Source organism: Oryzias latipes, chromosome 8 (assembly GCF_002234675.1).
Source record: "Oryzias latipes chromosome 8, ASM223467v1".
NCBI classification, from domain to species: Eukaryota; Metazoa; Chordata; class Actinopteri; order Beloniformes; family Adrianichthyidae; genus Oryzias; species Oryzias latipes.
Window position 1 is genome coordinate 12,856,591 of NC_019866.2, and position 18,140 is coordinate 12,874,730.

The following is an 18,140-nucleotide window of genomic DNA, read 5'->3' on the forward strand; positions in this document are numbered from 1 at the left end:
TTATATGTTGGATAGAGAGAGTCTTTTACTTGTTAATTATTTTTGTAATTTGTGTCTTTATTCATGGTAAAGCTGTTCATATGGTTTTATTTATTTATTTTTGTGTGTTTTACTTCTTTTTCTTTATTCTACTTTATAACAATTGCTAGTTGCTAAAATGATTTTTCTATTGTAAAAAGTATTTTTTTGAAGTTAAATTCCAACAAAATGAATAAATGATTTGACTTCTTTGAATAGAAGCTAATTTCAAAGCAAAAGTCTATTTCGATCCAACATTGCTTTAAAGATTTAGGAAACGTAACATTTGAAAGTACAGACGTTTAATCATATCAAACCAGTTTCAGGAAAATGCTTTAAGGAAACTATTTATTTATGTTTGATTGGAAAAAATATACTTTTAAAGCATTGAAGGCTTTGAAATGAGAGATTCTTCTCCATGTTTTATGTAAGTTCTGTGGAGTGTGCTGGTAGATGTTAAATCAATTGTCATTAATAAAATAAAATGAGACTAGCAAAACTAGGCCAGTATTTCTATTTTTACGTTTCGTTGAAACCTTTGTGGCAAAAAACATGTTAAACTGACTCCCAAGGCTGTCAAAATAAGTGAAAAAAGAAAAACAAAAAGGACAACATGGTGGCATAAACTAAACTTTCCCACACTTAAATCACACCTTTTGAAATCTAATGAGAAAGAAATAATCTAAATGTTTGGTACATTGCCCATTAAGGTCAGGGAACTGGTTGTCCAAGCCTCAAAGTCTCATTCCGTTGGGGTGCTGGCTCATTTGAAATTTAACGCTGTGTGCTGAAGTTACATGAACCTCACGTAAACGTACTGTAGCTTCTTTGGGTGCAGCTATGTGAAACACACGGGCCTATAGGAAGGGCTTATGCAGCAACCCAGGCCATCTCAGATAGTGTTGAGCCGCGCATTTTTTTCTCTGTGCAACATTAATGCAGCTATGAAAATCAATTAAATCAATAAAATGAGAAAAAATAACATTTTATACAGAAAGAAATCTATAGATGATCCATAACACTGAGCTGGAAAGACTTGTGATTTATTATGCATGCAGCAGAATAACTCCAACATTAGATGATGGTATATCGATCATAAAAAAGTGATAAGAAATGCAAAACTGGATCATTTATCTTATTGTCAAAGCATTTTTTTGTTTTGACTAATTAGAAACGATTCAAGAGTAGCAACATCCACATTCATAACTATCAAATGTATGTAAAAAGGGAAATAGCAATAGTGTCAGGTCCTACTATTGGCTTTTCCCTCCACTTTCTACCACAACATAGTAAAGTAGAAAGTTTGAGCTCATGCTGCAGTCTTAAATAAATCGATTTGTTTCATTTATAGTCAGAGAAGTATCTTACAACATCAAAATCAGCATTTTGAAAGTTGGCTGTAAATCATATGAGCATAGCATTTGCCATCTGCTCGGATTTCCACATGTCTAGCTATAGGCCTTCTCGCACATGGTAGCATCCTCATTTGTTCCCCTAAAAATAGGACCAGACTAGTAGACAAATTTTTTCGAAACCCATGCATCTTGGTACCTGATACTGAGACTCAAAGTTCTGTAAATGGTGTTGCTCAAGGATATATAAGAGCGAGGGTACGGGGCTTGTGGCATCCAGTCAAGTCCGCCTTGGTTTTCACTCGCCTCAACGTAGCGCAAAGGTGAGTGGGGAAATTGCTCCACTGACTTCTGCAGATTGCACTGGAAGGAAAAGGACTCTGACCAGGAGATTCCCATGGACTTTAAAAACTAGAGACAGAAACGGAACCAGCCTAGCCTGCATGGACCTCAGGATGGTTCAGTTAGAGCAGAAGGAGGCCAAGAGTTTGTCTGATTTCAGAGGAGCAACCTTTGTGGATGACAGCAGAATTGCTTGCATTATCTCTTTTAACGGGATAAAATTGCTAGAGCTACAAGCAATGTAGCCAACACAGGGTTTTTGCAACTGCATGATTCATTGGTTGCTGTGATACATGGAGTATCATCTCTTTAGTGCTAAAGCTGCAGAGGTCTTTGAGATAAACAGCCGGGCCGATTCTGGGATCAGAAGAAAGAATAGCTCTTTAAACTGCAGTGCAGCTAAATTACATCAGACACTGAAAATCTAGATGAAACTACAAGAAAAAAGTCAGCTATGTGTGGATTTACTTGACAGACCCAAAGAGTTAGCCAAATGATGTGGTTATAGACAACAAAATAGCTTTGACCAGTTGAATCGGGAGATGATTGTGTTGCAACTTGAAGTGAGTGGAGGTTTGTGATACCTCTGCTAACCATGAAATGTGTTTGCTCCTCTAGGATAAAAAATGGCCTTCGCTGGTCTCAATGATGCTGATGTGAAAGCTGCCCTTGATGGCTGCGCAGGTGAGCCTCTCCATCTTTATTGAGCCTCTCTGGAGCCTCTCTATTTCAGAGTTCAATTCAAAAGAGAAGACAAAAAACAAACAAATTGGCAGGGATGAGAGTGCTCTTAATATATGTTCACTGCAAGTTGTGTAAGATTGTAACAGCTGAAACGTCTTTTTCCAGCTGCCGACTCCTTCGACTACAAGAAGTTCTTCAAGGCATGCGGCCTGGCCAGCAAGTCTGCTGATGAGGTCAAGAAGGCTTTCGCCACCATTGACCAGGACAACAGCGGCTTCATTGAGGAGGAGGAGCTGAAGTAAGACACTCTACTAATGAACACTTTAAGCAAAAAAAGGAAAAAATCAATGAAAAAATATATGCAGCCTCTATAACTGTGAGGATTTCAGCACAGAATTAACTTGTGCTGTCTTCAACAGGCTGTTCCTGCAGAACTTCTCTGCTGGCGCCAGAGCACTCACTGACAAGGAGACCAAGACTTTCCTCGCCGCTGGTGACAGTGATGGTGACGGCAAGATTGGAGTGGATGGTAAGACTTTTTTTTGTTTTTAGAAAAATAGAGCTAATTTTCTAACACATCTTTAAATATAGCAGATACAGCCTTATCTTGATTTCTCTAACTGCCTGAATTTATCAAATCTTCAACATTTCTTGCTTAGAAAAGTGGTTTTCATTCAATGACTTTAAAATCCGTAACATCTATCTGAGCTCTAATGCCAGCTTTCTTCTGCTTCCACAGAGTTTGCTTCCCTTGTAAAGGCATAAATTCCCACAGACCAAGGTTCACCTCTTTTCATGGAACTGCGAACTCCTTACAAGATTCATAAATCATCAGCTGAAAGAATATTTTTTTATACCTTATTTATGAGTTGACTGCGGACTATTTTTCCAACATTGACTGCATATTTACTCCAAATGTTACAGATGTGCTATATGTTCCAAAAATCATGACTTGTGCAAATTGTACAACACCATCTGCACTTTTGAGGAAGAGTGAAAAACCAGGAATAAAACTCTAATGATGTGAAGTCATCTTGTCCAGGTCAGTCATCTTTGCAAGCCTTTGGCTTTCACAACTAACATCAACACAATGGGTTTATTGATGGGTTAGGGTGGCATGCACTTCCAGTTGCCAGGGCTTTTGAATGCCCAGAAGGTGTTGAAGGAAGGTTCAGATGACCCGCCCGGCACTTGATTTTATAATTGGTTAATGAGAAACGGAGTGTGGCTGGACTTTGTCCAGGAGCTACAGGAATGCACTGGGAATGACCCTGGGGCTTTTCTCACACGCACCTCAGAGCCGGAGGGCTCTGCAACAAATAGCTGCCACACTTTGTGCTTTTAGATCCAAGATCTATTCCTCCTGCAACTGCTGCGCAATCACTTAAATGATGTGCAGAAGCAGGATGGCTATTAACAAACACTGTCTCATCAGCAGACTCCTCTTGGAGGAAAACCACCGGCAATGATTCAAAGAGGTCTGAAGGCTCCCAGATTGCTCTTTTGCAAATTCTTTTGCAGCATTTAAAAATATCCCACTTTTTCTGGGACAAGCATTATTGGCCTCTTTACAGGAGCAGATCATTTGTCACATTAAAGTCAAGTTGCAATTCCAATGGGTTATGAAAGTCATGGGTACTGCCAGTCAGCAACATGTAAACCTTCACTCATATCAGGTGACACTAAGCTTGTAACAGACAAAACAGGAAGGACTCGGGAAAGGAGTCTACAGGACACTGCTGCCACCTACAGGACAAAAATATAAGCTACCAGTTTCACATACAGCCAAACAGAATTGCTTATTTCTAAAGGGAATAAAGAGAACCTATTAGAGCACATGATCTCATAATACAATGGATAAAAAAATACTGGAGTTTTAAAAAATATCAAAAAGTCTTATATGAAAAAATAAAAAACACATTTTCTGAGCTGAACCTCTTCACAAAACCTCAACCCCTAAAAAAACATTACCAATAATATCAAAATCGATGTTTCTCAAAGTAAAAGTGGTTCCCTTTTTCACTTGATATCTTTCTAAGGCATTTTAACCAATAGATTTCAAAAGAAAGAGACAGGATTTGACTGTGAAGCCACAAAACAGCTGCTTTTCAGCCCTCTATTCCAACCCTGTTACAAAAGAAAACATAAAAAGAAAGAAAGAAAAAAAAACATCAAGAAACTTCACTTACTCCACTTCTAATGCATGCAAGCGGACTTCCCGCGCTCTTGGATATGGTTATGAACTGCCAGCAGCACTTCCAATTCGTCCTTCTCAGCAGTGCGCAGGCCTATTCTTAGCACCGGCGGATACTGAAGACTTCTTCAAACGCACCTTTTAAGCGTCTTCATTTGTGAAACTTAAAATAGACAAGAGCTCTGGCTGCAGGACGAATTTTGGCCACCCCCTCCCATCTGGGTGTCAGTTATCCTTTGCTTCAGATTTCCATGGAGTGGACCTATAAAAGGTCACCGGGAGCACCGGGGATGGTCACTGCAGTCGACTACAGTCGTGTCTGTGTCATCGGTGCCCTACAAAGCAAAAAACAACAACAGAGGTGAGTTGAAAGGAAAGAAGAAAAATGAATCTGGGATCCGAGTAGCATCGTTGTGAAATTACTAAAACATCTTATTAGGTTCGTTTTATTTATTTTTGATTTGTTTTTATCTTTGCGCATTTATTGGGGATTTCTCGCTGCAAAAAAAGGCTGGCTTGTGCGCTTTTTGGTGGAGCGTCAGCAGCAGCAGCCAGGAGAGACTTGGATTTACTCCTTCAGACCTCAGCACCTTTAGGGAGTTGCAGCAGAGAGCTGGAAACCTCAAAGACAAGAAAACGTTATGCATTTTGAATTTAGAACCGTTTCTTATTTTATCCATTTGGGACCAACTTTACATTTAGCTTTCATTTTTTTTAATGCGTCTACGTTTAAAACCCGAATTGGTGGACTTTAGAATTTAGTGATCAATGCTTTGATTTTCCATCAGATCAGAATGGCTTTCGCAGGCGTACTGAATGATGCTGACATCACCAAAGCCCTGGATGAGTGCAAAGGTGAGTGCTATATCTAATTTTCGTTCACAAATCTTTAAACAAATGAGTAATCTGGCGCCGATCTCCCAGGCGCGGACACTTTCGACTACAAGAAGTTCTTCAAGACGTGCGGTTTGGCCGGCAAATCCGCTGATGAGGTCAAGAAGGCCTTCTACATCATCGATCAGGACAAGAGTGGCTTCATTGAGGAGGATGAGCTGAAGTAAGCTGCAGACTATGCACACATGAGCTGAAAAAGGGGGGAAAGAGCCAAAATGCAGTTTAGTAAGGAATTGTCTTGATGTATGGCAACCCGCAAAGATCAATAATCGCTTTTGCAATTTGATGAAGGTTTTGAAATATGGCAAGCTCTAAATAAAAAAAACGATTAAAACGCTCAACCATTTTTCTTATTTGCATGTGTAATTGAAAAAAAAACATATCTTCTGTAAAGCAAAGTCAGGGCCGTGATTGTTTTTTGTTCAGTATTTAATAAAATGATAAAAATACAATTTGAAACTGAAAATGACACATTTATAGCCTCTACTTTTCGTATTTGATATATAATTTCTTTAAGGTTTAGATCTTGCATTTTTTAAATGTAAAATTTCAGAATTCAAATGTTTAAGAATGACTTTTTTCCTTTCTAATTTATTTATTTAAAGTTTTTTCCCCTTACCAGCTCAGCTTCAGACTTTTGGGCCTCATCAGATGTGGGGTGTGGTTGAAACACTCCTCTCAATCATGCTGCCTTAAAGGACTGTAGGGACTTCATTTACAGAGGTGGTGCTTATGCAGCTCCACAATCTTCATGAAAATAATCAAACTTTTGTCTTTCCACAGGCTGTTCCTGCAGAACTTCAGTGCAGGTGCTCGCGTGCTGTCTGACGGGGAAACAAAAACTTTCCTCAAAGCTGGAGACGTCGATGGTGACGGCAAGATTGGCGCTGATGGTCCGCACTTTAGATATTTAAGTCAAGTGGTTTGCATTTGTGGAGCTTTATCTAATGTTTAAATTCTTTTTTTTTGTTTGTTTCCCGCAGAATTTTCTGCCTTGGTTAAGGCATAAGACAGCAACTGACCAAGAACACCTGCTCTAATGGAACAACAAACCTACTCCCCCATTTCATCTGATTCTAAATGATTTTTATACATTTGCTTAAGGGACATTTCCTCCATATGCAACCCACTGTCCAAAACACGATGATTGTGAATGTTGCTCGGTTGTGTTCATGTCTTAAATATGAATTTTGCTTATTGTAAAATCTATGATGCACTTTCCAGGAAGTAAAGGTAAAAGAACAATAAATATTCTTTTGCTATGGTCTCATTTTTTTCTCTCCATTTCAAATTCTTTGGCATGTCAGTAAAGGTTAACGGTTCAAGCAATTTAAGGCAACTAAATATTTTATAAAGATATAAACAGATCAGTAAACTTGTATTTTGGGTGAATTCACATTAAAACACACTGTCAAGGTTTGTTCAAAACTAATTAGGAATGTGAAAATCAAATGAAAACATGGGGTAGGGATCTAACTGCTGCCAGTTGTGGAAGTGATTTATTTTCTTGGTAAAACAGATGACCGTTATTTTATTATCTTTTCAAAATACATTAAAAAAAACATAGTTATGCTCCTCATTTGGTAGTGCAACACATAATGATTTACCATTTCATCATTAGTTTGAATGGAGATCTTCTCTAGTGCCTGCAGGATCACTGGGTTGTTGTGTGACCCGGTTGTAACCGCTCCAGATGTATGGCAACAAACAGGACGCTGACATTTTTGGATAGCAAGGTGTTTTCTCATTAAATGTTAAATGTCCATTTCAAACCAAAAGCTCACTTCCAGCATGCTTAAATGAAAATTGATGCTGTGCACCATCAACAAAGGTGTGGTGTTTGTGCAAAAACGTGAAAGGCAACATTAACATTTTATTTTTTTGGCTGTTTGTTGCTAGGCTTTATACTTTATGATCTTAAAGTGCATAATTTTATTTTGGAGTGTAGATTGGTGCACACTGAAAAATAATGTCAGATCCTTAAGCAACTACAGAAAACGCTTCTATTTGTTAGGTTTATTGTTAAATCAAATTTTGTAATTAGTTTTTTCTGCACTTCTTCTTAGATTAGTGGCATCCATTTCCTTTTTTTTACACCAAAACAAGACCAAAACCTTAAAGGAAAAGCTTGTTTATTTTGTTTTTAAATGTCTTGTTTACTGTGAAGACTCATGTAGCGTCACTTTCGGGACACTAGATGGAGGCATAGAGTTAGATTTGTCAACAGACCAACCTCTTACACTTTATATATCCTCCTCAGACCCGGCCCAGTCATTTATGTCCTCTATAATGGAAATTTTGTTTACCTGTATATTTCTAAGGAATTAAGAGATACCTTTCCAAATCCTACTCTACACTGTAGAGGACATCCTGGGCTTTCCAGTGATGTGTCATGTGATGAGTTTGCATGCTAGGAACTTTAAGTTTTACCTCTACCAAGATGGCTACCAGACCATTTACCTATGTTTATGGAAAGGTGATAGGCAAGTCAAAAAGTCTGTATCTATTCATTTTTTTACCATGATAATTATATATATTCTTGGTCATAAACATGTTAGGAACAGTATGTTTAGATCTGAAAAACAGTTTCATGGTTTCTGTTTTAAAACAGCAGGCATTTAATGAATGTCCACTGTAGAGGACACCGGGACCATTTTAATGTATTTAATAACTGCACATAATGTTTGGAGAAAAAAGTGAAGCAGAGAGAATTCTGTACCAGATAGTCGAGGAAGATTCAGATTTGGAGCTTTCAAATGATGAAAAGGATGAGGAGGATGAGATTCAGGAAAAAATAACTTGTTTTTTTAAGTAACTAGATTTTTTTGTGTTTTTTAAACGTCCATGATAACAGGTTTACACCTGTGCTAGCAGGGAGCCCTGCCCATCAAGATGACCCCAAAGCTTGTGAATACTGGTGTCCAATCCTGTACTTTTCACAGTACATTGATAACAACATTTTCGAGGACCTGTTTTTGATCTAGTTGTGTTCCAACTACCGGGGAATCATACTCCTCAGCCCCCCTGGGAAAGTCTATGTCAGGGTACTGGAGAAGAGAGTCCTTCCTATAGTCGAACCTCAGATCCAGGAACAACAGTTGGGTTTCCGTCCTGGTCGTGTAACAGAGGACCAGCTCTACACCCTATCTAGGGTGCTGGAGGGATTGCGGGACATCGCTCATTCAGTCCATATGTGTTTTGTGGATTTGGAGAAGGCATTTGACCGCGTCCCCCGTATCCTGTGGAGGGTGCTATGGGATTATGGTGTCTGGGGAGCCTTACTGAGGCCTGTCCGGTCTCTGCATGACCGGAGCAAGAGCTTGGTTCGCATAGCCGGCAGTGAGCAGCAGTGTCTGTAGTTATGCGGTTGCTGTACCGGTCCGTTGTGGTGAGGAGAGAGCTGAGCCAATAAGCAAAGCTCTCAATTTACTGGTCAATCTTTCTCTGTGGCAGATGGTCCAACAAGTGACAAAAGAGTTATATAGAATTTTATTGTTTAAGAAAAAAATTGAATGTTTTTTGGGTGAACTCTAAAGATTTAATCTGCTCCTTTTTTCTGATTTTTCTAATTGAGTTCTATTTTCACAGAAATATCGTCCTGTTGTCCTCTACAGTGGACATGGGAAATTAAAATAAAGTTGTTTTTTTTAAATTAAAATTGTAAGGTGTTTTTTAGGCCCAAATAGATAGGAAATCACACAAAAACAAAACTTGGAAAACACTTTTTTCCTCGGTTTTCAGGAGGATAAATCATAAAAAATATACTTTATTTGGTAAAACAGAAATCAGAAACTATTATCATGGCTTCTAAAAAGGTTTTTCAATAATATTTTTCAATTCATGTATAATTTATGCTAAAAAGAAGAACGTTTGTTGACAGCTGCTACATGCTGTGAAGAGAAAGAGTGGGATAGTATATGCATAGCTAACAGTGAACATTGTCACTGACACCTGCCTGACAGGTGAGAACAACTGAGATCAACCTTGTACATCCGCACAGAGTGAAGCAAATGTAACTAAATAAGTGATCACCCAGTAAAACTATAGGCTGCGGGTATCAGCGTTGCACGTGACATCATGCAGCACTTGTAGGTAAAGACGCACCGCTGTTCTCACCTGGTCCAGGTAACCAGGTAAGGCTATTGAGCCTCTCTGCAGATTAGGACCACTGGCACCTGAGTGCAAACTTGTCACCATGAACACACCGGTGTTGAATGGGGTTTAGGGTCAACAAATTGAGGGTGCTGAAAAAAGTTCTAATGCACACTCACTGCATAATTTCAACACAAAGGGCAGCAAACAGATGGATGGATGTTCACCCGTGCGCACAGGCACGTTTAGACCGCTAGGTGAGTGCTTAACTTCCTGCTGAGCGTAATCATGGGAGGATATAACCTTTCAAGACAAACAATTGAAAAGGAAACAGTGTGTGACTTGGCACACTGCACATGTCAGTCAACCGCTGCACAAAGATGACCAAACTAAACCCATTGTTGGTGTCTCATTTTGGCTGGATTAAGGGTCTTTCTTTTTTCTATGGCTGTATTGGAACAGTTGCTTGGAGCAACGGTTTTAAAATCAGAACCTGTTTTCCTTTAGATCACAGGAAGTTTAACACAAAACTAACAACTTCATGCATCTTTTTACATCACTTTTGCAAAACATTTAATACCAGTTTATTGCAAAAACATGAATTTGGTTTTGTTGCAGAGGAATTTCCTCCCCTTCTTCAGTGACTGTATTACAGTATAAAACCCTTCATTTGGAGGCAGAGGAGGCACGAATTGGAGGCTGGAATAGATCCCTCCCCCTCCACATTTTCATGACAAACCCCCTATAGGAGCACATTTATGCATCATCATCATCGCCATGAGATGATGGGACAAAAGCGGGGTGACCCCGGGTCTCTCTGTCAGCACAGATGACAAAGCAGTTTCATGGGCGAATGAGAAGGTTGGAGAGCACCGGTGTCCCTGACATTCACTTTTACGCACCCCCCCTCTCAACCCACCCCTACTTACCGCTGCATCTGATCATCTTAAGCTGGGATGCTTTAAAGCACACGCTCCCTTTGAGCTAAAAGTTTAAGCTGGACGGTCATTCTAGGAATTTAATCTCATCGGTTTAGGACAGATGTTTATTAATAGGATATTTATGCAAAAAAAGGAAAGGATGGTGGGGCAGGCGGGGTGTCAAATGCTGCAAGAGGAAGGGAGAAGAGAAGATGAAAGTCTGCAGTTACATCACAGCCTCCCTGCATTTACTGTAGCCTATAATTCCAGAGTTGAGGAGGAGATGGCAGGAGGTACGACGGGGAAAAGTAAAGGTGTTGTTTTTTTTTTCTTTTTCATAACTTCTTCTGCTTTTTTGCAAGGGCGTCACAGATGCCCACAGCCGGGCCTCTCTGCTTTGATATAAATAGCAATGGTTAATTAGTTAGTTGAGAAATTGGATCAGGGGCGGGCAGTTAGAATTTGATCCACAGACAGGTAACTTAAGCAATCCCTTTTGTCACAGCAATCAGACCTATATAAATCGACCTTGACGGACAACATCCACAACACAGCCTCACCTCTCCGCAGAATCACCGCTCTGAACCAGAACACCTGAACAAGGTAAGGTCTTAGGAAGATTTGAAGCAGGCACACTTATTTTTTTTCCTCTTAATTGCTCTAGCTTGCTACTTTTTAATCCTTTAGATACTCTTTTTTAAATGTTTAGATAACTTTACCTTCTGCATAGAAAAGCTCAATCTTATTTAAAGTTCAAAGAAGTTAAGCTCTGTCTTTCTTCCCTGTGCTTTGATGTTCAGGAAAAGCAGAATCGTTCATTTCTCAGTTTGACTTTTGCACTGGTACTTAAAAACTTCTCGTTCCTGAAAATGTTGTGCCACACCTGTCCAAACGTGTGAATAATTCCCCTTGCCGTTCTGTCTACAGGAAGAAAATGTCGCTCTCATCTATCCTCTCTGCAGATGCCATCGACAAGGCTATCAAGGACTGCCAAGGTATCGTTTTCCTCCAATAACTTCATCTCGCTCTGTGTTTGTGGCACCACTGCAGTAAACTTAGAAATGGAATTGACTGCTGGACTGCTGCAAATCTTTTTCCCTTTTTTTGCTTCTTTTTATGTTTTATTTTCAAAGGGCTTACATTTTATGTATACACTGGTTTTGCTTTGAAATTAAGACCTTTGAAGCTCCAAAATGATTGCATTTGCAGGCATTTATGTTTTAAAAAAGTGCAATTTTTTGGCAAAAAACATATACAATTTATTGCGTGTTCTAAAAATTCCTTTGTTTAAGATTTGTAGATATAAACTTGCCTTAGGATTGAATAAAACATACAAAAATAAAACCTTTTCTTTTGTTATGCCGGTTAATTTTTGGTCTGTTCCAGCTCCAGATTCCTTCTGCCCAAAGAAGTTTTTCCAGATTTGTGGTCTCACCCAGAAGAGCCCTCAGGATATAAAGAAGGTTTTTGGAATCCTTGACAATGATGCCAGCGGATATATTGAGGACGAAGAGCTCAAGTGAGTTAAATCCTAAAGTTTATTTTTTTATTTTGAAGTTTTTTTTTAATCAAACAAAAGATAACTAGTGTGTGGAATAAAATGGTTCCAACAGTTCTTTTTTGTAAACTCACATCAACAGGAAGAGATGCAGAAATCTCCTCAAATAAATGTTCTGCCTAATTAATGCATGAAATTCTGTTAGAAATCGGCAAAAACTTTGTTACCTTTTGCATGATTCTGAGATGATTTAAAGTAGGTAAAGCTTTTGTTTAGTAGATGTTTAATTTTCTCTGGTGTGAAATGTTTCAGGTTTTTCCTGCAGAGGTTCACTCCTAGCGCTCGAGTGCTGACAGACAAGGAGACCAAAGCCTTCCTGGTGGCGGCTGATGGCGACAGCGATGGACGGATTGGAGCTGCAGGTAGAAATATCTTTTTATGTGTAAAAAGGACAGCAAAGAATAAATATGACCTCGAAGGGGTTTAATGATTTGCTTCTTCCATCTTCTCTCCACAGAGTTTCAAACTTTGGTGTTGTCCTAAAGAGATGAGCATCTAAGAAGAATTCCCCCCACCCACCCACCCTAACGTGACCTCTTCACAGCCTTTTCCTTAATGTACCACCAAGTTACAGTTTTCCTGCTGTTGTTTTGCATCCAAAACCATCTTCATGTACATTCTTAACTCTAAAACTTGCAGCGTTTCTTTGCACATGTTCTGATCCCCCTGTAAAAGCTGTGTCACCTAAAGAAATGTACACTTAATCACACAAATGAGAAAATAAAGTAACAAAAAACTTCAGAACTCTGTGGTTTCTCTTGTTTGTTTTTCTGCTTGTATTGTGGTGTGTGTTTTTTTGGCAAATATTCACAGAAACATCCTTTATATTCAGTAGAAAACACACATTTGTGGTATCCTTAAATATTCCCTTACCCTTGTCGGACACATCAGTAAATGAGATTGAATGTCGGACAGGTATAGAAGGGTCAAAGATACCCACACCTGCAGCGACATGCGTCCCACTGAGGGACAGAAAACTCCTTCCCTGTGGAGTTGTGCAGGAGAACTGCAGCATGCATGACCTTGCTGACCACCTGAGTGTCGCTGCGGTCGTCTCGAGTGACACCTGACCTCAGCTTTGGACGTGAGTCCCATCTGAACTCTCTGAGCAAAAATGCAAACGTGAGCAAAAGCCACCGCATTTGCATGAATCCAATTTGTGTGCAGACAGACAAAAAAGGTGCGCCATGCCAACACGATTCATCCTAAATATGCAAAAGAAAGCTGCAGGGTGATGACTTCCTGTGGATCTACGAGTGCCTCAATTTTATCTAGCTCAGCCACATTCTCCAGCTCTCCAACCATCTCAATCCCCTCTTCCATCACCCCCAGAACTATAAATATCACTTCCCGGTTTTCTTCTCTGCACTTAGAGGATTCACTGGATTAAAATTAAAAACCACCTCACTGTTTCCCCCACCCACGAGCGCCACCAAACTACAGAGTAGAGACCTTTTTTTTTTCCCAGAAGCTGTGTGCCATTCTGATTATCTGTATAAATACAGGGGGAACGTGGCCATTACAGCACACGCCTGATGGTCAAAATGATGACACGGGGCAAACCCTGGTATTAGGATGAAGTCACGGTGGCTAAAGTGGAGTTTGTTGTCCAACCTTCTGCTGTTTTGTTAAACACAGCCCGTAGTGTGTGGTTTGCTTGTGTTATTCAAAGGATAAATTAGATTTAAAATCTCACTGTCGATTTATAAATACTTCAAAATAAAAGACGCTTTCTGTTTGGAGCTGCTGCTTCATCTCTGCACATAAATAGTGGTTATTTGCAGAGAAAAACAGACAAATGAGTCTGCAGAGGAGGCAGAAATGGTACATCATTCAGGGGAGGAGAAGGTTGGGGAAGCCAGCAGGTAACACAAGCCAGGTGACACACAATGGAGCCGTGACCCCTGCAGGTCCGCAGCAGGAAATGTGAGCCAGCATGCCGGCGCTGTCTGCTGGATGTGCGGGTGTGGGATGTCTGCATAAGTTAGTGCGACAAGATTATCAGTGGGAAAAAGATGGACTGATTACCTCACAGGTTCCTGGGTAATTTTTCAAAATAATTTACAGAAATACATCAAGAAAAAGAGGGCCTTTTTTGTCCAGATTTCAGACCTAAAACTCTAAGAGGTTAAAAATCGTTATCTAGCCAGAAAAAAATGAATAAAACGTTCAGTTCTGACTGTTGAACGATTGTTTTGACAAACAATATTTAAAAAAAAGTGAAACATGAGCACACTGATGCATCGCTTCCTATTTGTTGACACCTTCTTTGGGAACTACAACTGGGAAAAACACTTGGAGAAGTGGAGAAAGTGAATTCCCAAAATAGGAAAAAGAATGGAACAGTTTCACTAACTGGACCGCAGAAAGACACTACCTTAGAAGAAGGCTTCATCTTTTTGGGGTAATATAGAATTTGTTCTTTTTCTGCAAACTTTAACAACTTTTATCACTTTCAAATACTATATAAAACAAAAGGAGGATGTGTTTTAATTTCAGGAGTAAAGATGTGATTTGTTTTTTGCTTTATGCGTTCAGAAAAAAACATCAAAAGGTTCTTTATTGTTAGCTGACACAGACAAAGTTGGCACACAATTGTGTAACAATGTACCTTGTTTCATATCTGGAGTAGTGCATTTGGGTGGACTAAAAAAATGGAAAAACAAAACAAATGGGGCCATGCCTGTTTATTTGTACAGCAGCTCAATAATTGATGTCGCCGCTCCATTGTGACCAAAACTCATATCAAGAAACGAATGTCCGGCTCACCTTACTTAGTGCAACTTTAATGTGTGTCCCATCTTCACCAGGGAAGCCAAACCTCAAAGGGAGCCCCCTGTTCTTTCATGGTGATGATGATAAAGATTAGACTCTTCCCCAGTCTGTTTGACCACGAAGGTGCCTGATTGCGAGCACAACTTGTGGAAACATTTAGCTGGGCTGTTAGAATGACAGAACGGTCTCTGTGCAGAGCTGCATCCATAATGCAGAGCTCTGCTTTGCTTTCCAGCAAGCAATGGTCCTGAGCTTCATGATGAATGTGTGTGACCTTCCTTCATTAATTAAGCATTGCTCTCCAACATATCAGTGGCTATTTCAGACAGAGACCAGACTTCCTGGAAAGAGACTTCCTAAAATGTTAAATTCCACTCAGGGTTTTTTTTCCCCACCAGAAATCTGAAACAGCTATAGTGTGTCTGCATGTCGAGATGTCATGAAAATATTTTCACAAGCGAAAAACTTTTGTTAAACTAAATGAAAGTGGCTTTTTTCTATCGTTTGAATTTTTTCATCAATAAGTGTAGAAGATAAAAAGACAAATGTAAAAAGGTAACTTTGTGCATCCACTTGCTGGATGGACTAGTGCACATTTGTAATTTAGACGTAACCGTGCCACTCCCTCCTTAAACCTTTGAACAGCAGTTACTCCTGCTGACTCGTGCGCTTGTGGTTGCTGGCAGGAGACTGACAGGTACTTTGCTTTTTCCAAATGTAGCTACAAAGATCAGCCAGCGTTATCTGGACACTAAATTCTTACGGAAAATATCGGGGGGAGATGGTCACAAATTGATTGATTGATTGATTGATTGATTGATTGATTGATTGATTTCCTTTTAATTCAAGCACAAAATCAAATGTTGGTAAATAAATAATCAGAAAGTGATAAAGTGCTCAAAAAAGGAGTGGGTAGAAGAAAAATCTCTTCACCCCTTCCTCCCTTTTAAGCTATATTTCATACTTACATTTTTAAATGTTCAACATAATGATTATTGATTTAAAAACCGAAAAAATTAAAGAAAAAATGATTTAGGTACTACAACGACTTCACAAGTCTTGATTGACCTTACATTGCCCCATTCAGGCTTCTCATTTTCTTATGTATACATTTCCAAAATTGTCTTTTTTTAATTGTTTAATATCTTTACGCATTTTGATCCATTTGACACTTCTTAGTAAGAATGTTGCCTTCTCAATCTTTAAACCCCTTATGTGTTCTGTGCAAGTCGTTTTTTATAATAATATCCTTTATAAAGGATTTGCATTGTATTATGTTTCATTAAGTCTATAATGTTTAGTAACTTTGATTTCAAATGCTGGTCTGTTTATAATAACCCCATTTTTTATGGCACGGTTGATGATGAGAAAAAATGAGAAAAAGGGGGCATCCAGTAATAAAAAATTATACTATGAAAAAAAAAAACTGGAAATAAGTTTACATGTTACCCTGTGCTCATTATCCTAATGACGGCTCCTTATCAAACATTTCATTTCTTTATTTAAAAAAAAAACTGGGATGCAGAATTTCAGATTTTTTGCCAACTACTATTTAAAATTTAGGTGAAAAATAAAAAAAACAAAGACTTACCATTTTGTCTCATTTTATAAAAAACATTTTAATGAAGTCTGTGAACTAAATTTAAAGTATGTACCTGTGACTTGTATGTTTTTCCGAATGTAAGCAAATTTAATCTTTCATTTTCCTCTCTAAACTTTTCATCTATGCGTCTCCTGCCTATTACTAAGAGGTCAACCTGCTCTGCAGTCTCGTGTTCTGGCTCCGATCACAGTGGCCATCAGATCTCACCTCAGCAAAACTCTTTCTTCGTTCCAGCAGTGAACTTCCACGAAAAGTGAATAATTCAGGATAAACAAGCTGTTGCAAAATTAAACTCAACTGGACACATTTTCATCAACCCTTTCTGCCCGTGGAAGTAACAGATATGCCTCAGGTGCTAAAGGGAGCAAGGGCAGTCATCTGTCTGAGGAGTTAACGGAGGATGTCTTATAGGACAAACTGAGGTCATTTTAGCTGCACCCTTATGGTGACTTGCTTGATTTTTAATAATTTATTTCTAAATTTGTTAATGGAAATGCAATCAGTCATAAAATCAAACATAAAAGATTGAAAAATGATTTTCTTAATTTGACTGAACAATTTAAAATATAGGAAATTACTGTTGAAGAGATGTTATTAATCTTCCCATGATGTGTTTAATGTTCAAATGAAACACTTTTATCAAGTTGCAAAGCTGTATTTGTTTTCCCTATTGACTGAATTCTTTATTTTTGATTTTTTTTTAATAGATTTTTTCTTTTTTCTTACACAACATTGCAGGAAACCGCCTGCTAACGTGTGTATTCATGATTACAGCAGTGTTTTTTTTTATGAGGCTATTAAAGCTTGGGGTGCATGTCTTTTACACATCAATGTGTAACATGCCATGCAGCTCTAAGAGCAAAAAAGCACCCTGAAAAGAAAGACGGCTTAAAAAAGTAAGATATTGAGTTTGGGATTGGTGAAAAAAAATTGTTGGAAAGTATTCCAGTTCCTCTATCCACCATTACCATTTTTTTCTTATTTTTTATTCCATGCAAAAAAAGGTGTTTATTTGTAAGATTTTATAATCAGAGCTTTAAAAATCTTTCCGTCACCCCATGTTTTTTTTAAATGTAGAACCACATGTCTTCTATTTATTTATTTCACACTTTACAGTGCCAGGTGTTTACAGTTTTATTTTTTTTTAGTTTTTAGGTATTTTTATCTTCTTGAAGTTGACATATTTTGGCGCCCTCTAGTGTACGTTACAGATATTGATTCGTTGAGTCAGCATGTCCCAAAATTATTCAAGCTTAATGTTTTTAAATGACTTTGATATGCAAGATGAAAATTAAAGGATAAAATGTTCAAAAACCCACCCCGTAAACAATGTATTCTTGAGTAAAATAATATTGTAGTATCCTGGATATCTTCCTCCCACACTTACAAAAGTTTTGAATTGGGTCCATGAACATAGTATGATTTGAAAATGTATTTAAGTTGAAAAAAAGTTTTAAATGGTTTCAGCAAATAATGATTTAAACCAATAACCATTTAGGTTTATATATTTAAAAGGGGTTACACTTGCAAAAGTTGAAATAAATTGAATTAGCATCTTCAATTTTTCAAAATAAAACTAAATGATCATATGTTGAAATTATCATTTGGTATTAATATCAAATTTTTTAAATTTGTTTTACCATCAAGCCTCTCGTCATGATAGCTCTATTTATTATTTTCTTGAACTTTTGTTTCATTTATTTTTATT

The 18,140-nt window shown here is 38.3% G+C and overlaps 3 protein-coding genes across 3 annotated transcripts; all 3 read left to right on the top strand.

The window, feature by feature from the left end:
- The first annotated feature begins 1,467 nt into the window (after positions 1 to 1,467).
- Positions 1,468 to 3,428, top strand: LOC105353532 (parvalbumin beta). The gene is made up of 5 exons (XM_004071472.2): positions 1,468 to 1,693; positions 2,331 to 2,396; positions 2,562 to 2,694; positions 2,816 to 2,925; positions 3,136 to 3,428. The coding sequence occupies exons 2-5, from the start codon at positions 2,339 to 2,341 to the stop codon at positions 3,159 to 3,161; spliced, it is 327 nt and encodes a 108-aa protein (XP_004071520.1). The 5' UTR covers positions 1,468 to 1,693; positions 2,331 to 2,338; the 3' UTR covers positions 3,162 to 3,428.
- Positions 3,429 to 4,825: 1,397 nt separating this feature from the next.
- Positions 4,826 to 6,754, top strand: LOC101166553 (parvalbumin beta). The gene is made up of 5 exons (XM_004071476.4): positions 4,826 to 4,951; positions 5,379 to 5,445; positions 5,515 to 5,647; positions 6,268 to 6,377; positions 6,468 to 6,754. Exons 2-5 carry the CDS (start codon positions 5,385 to 5,387, stop codon positions 6,491 to 6,493), a joined length of 330 nt encoding a protein of 109 aa, XP_004071524.1. The 5' UTR covers positions 4,826 to 4,951; positions 5,379 to 5,384; the 3' UTR covers positions 6,494 to 6,754.
- A 3,941-nt stretch (positions 6,755 to 10,695) lies between these two features.
- LOC101166797 (parvalbumin, thymic CPV3) lies at positions 10,696 to 12,796 on the top strand. Its single transcript, XM_020705346.2, has 6 exons — positions 10,696 to 10,810; positions 11,002 to 11,099; positions 11,424 to 11,491; positions 11,883 to 12,015; positions 12,307 to 12,416; positions 12,512 to 12,796. The coding sequence occupies exons 3-6, from the start codon at positions 11,431 to 11,433 to the stop codon at positions 12,535 to 12,537; spliced, it is 330 nt and encodes a 109-aa protein (XP_020561005.1). The 5' UTR covers positions 10,696 to 10,810; positions 11,002 to 11,099; positions 11,424 to 11,430; the 3' UTR covers positions 12,538 to 12,796.
- Positions 12,797 to 18,140: the final 5,344 nt, after the last annotated feature.

Coding starts and splice junctions, on each gene's coding strand:
- LOC105353532 (XM_004071472.2), top strand. CDS start 2,339: ATGGCCTTCGCTGGTCTCAATGATGCTGATGTGAAAGCTGCCCTTGAT. Junction 2,397..2,561: donor TGCCCTTGATGGCTGCGCAG/GTGAGCCTCTCC, acceptor GTCTTTTTCCAG/CTGCCGACTCCTTCGACTAC. Junction 2,926..3,135: donor CGGCAAGATTGGAGTGGATG/GTAAGACTTTTT, acceptor CTGCTTCCACAG/AGTTTGCTTCCCTTGTAAAG.
- LOC101166553 (XM_004071476.4), top strand. CDS start 5,385: ATGGCTTTCGCAGGCGTACTGAATGATGCTGACATCACCAAAGCCCTG. Junction 5,446..5,514: donor AGCCCTGGATGAGTGCAAAG/GTGAGTGCTATA, acceptor CCGATCTCCCAG/GCGCGGACACTTTCGACTAC. Junction 6,378..6,467: donor CGGCAAGATTGGCGCTGATG/GTCCGCACTTTA, acceptor TGTTTCCCGCAG/AATTTTCTGCCTTGGTTAAG.
- LOC101166797 (XM_020705346.2), top strand. CDS start 11,431: ATGTCGCTCTCATCTATCCTCTCTGCAGATGCCATCGACAAGGCTATC. Junction 11,492..11,882: donor GGCTATCAAGGACTGCCAAG/GTATCGTTTTCC, acceptor GGTCTGTTCCAG/CTCCAGATTCCTTCTGCCCA. Junction 12,016..12,306: donor ATTGAGGACGAAGAGCTCAA/GTGAGTTAAATC, acceptor GAAATGTTTCAG/GTTTTTCCTGCAGAGGTTCA.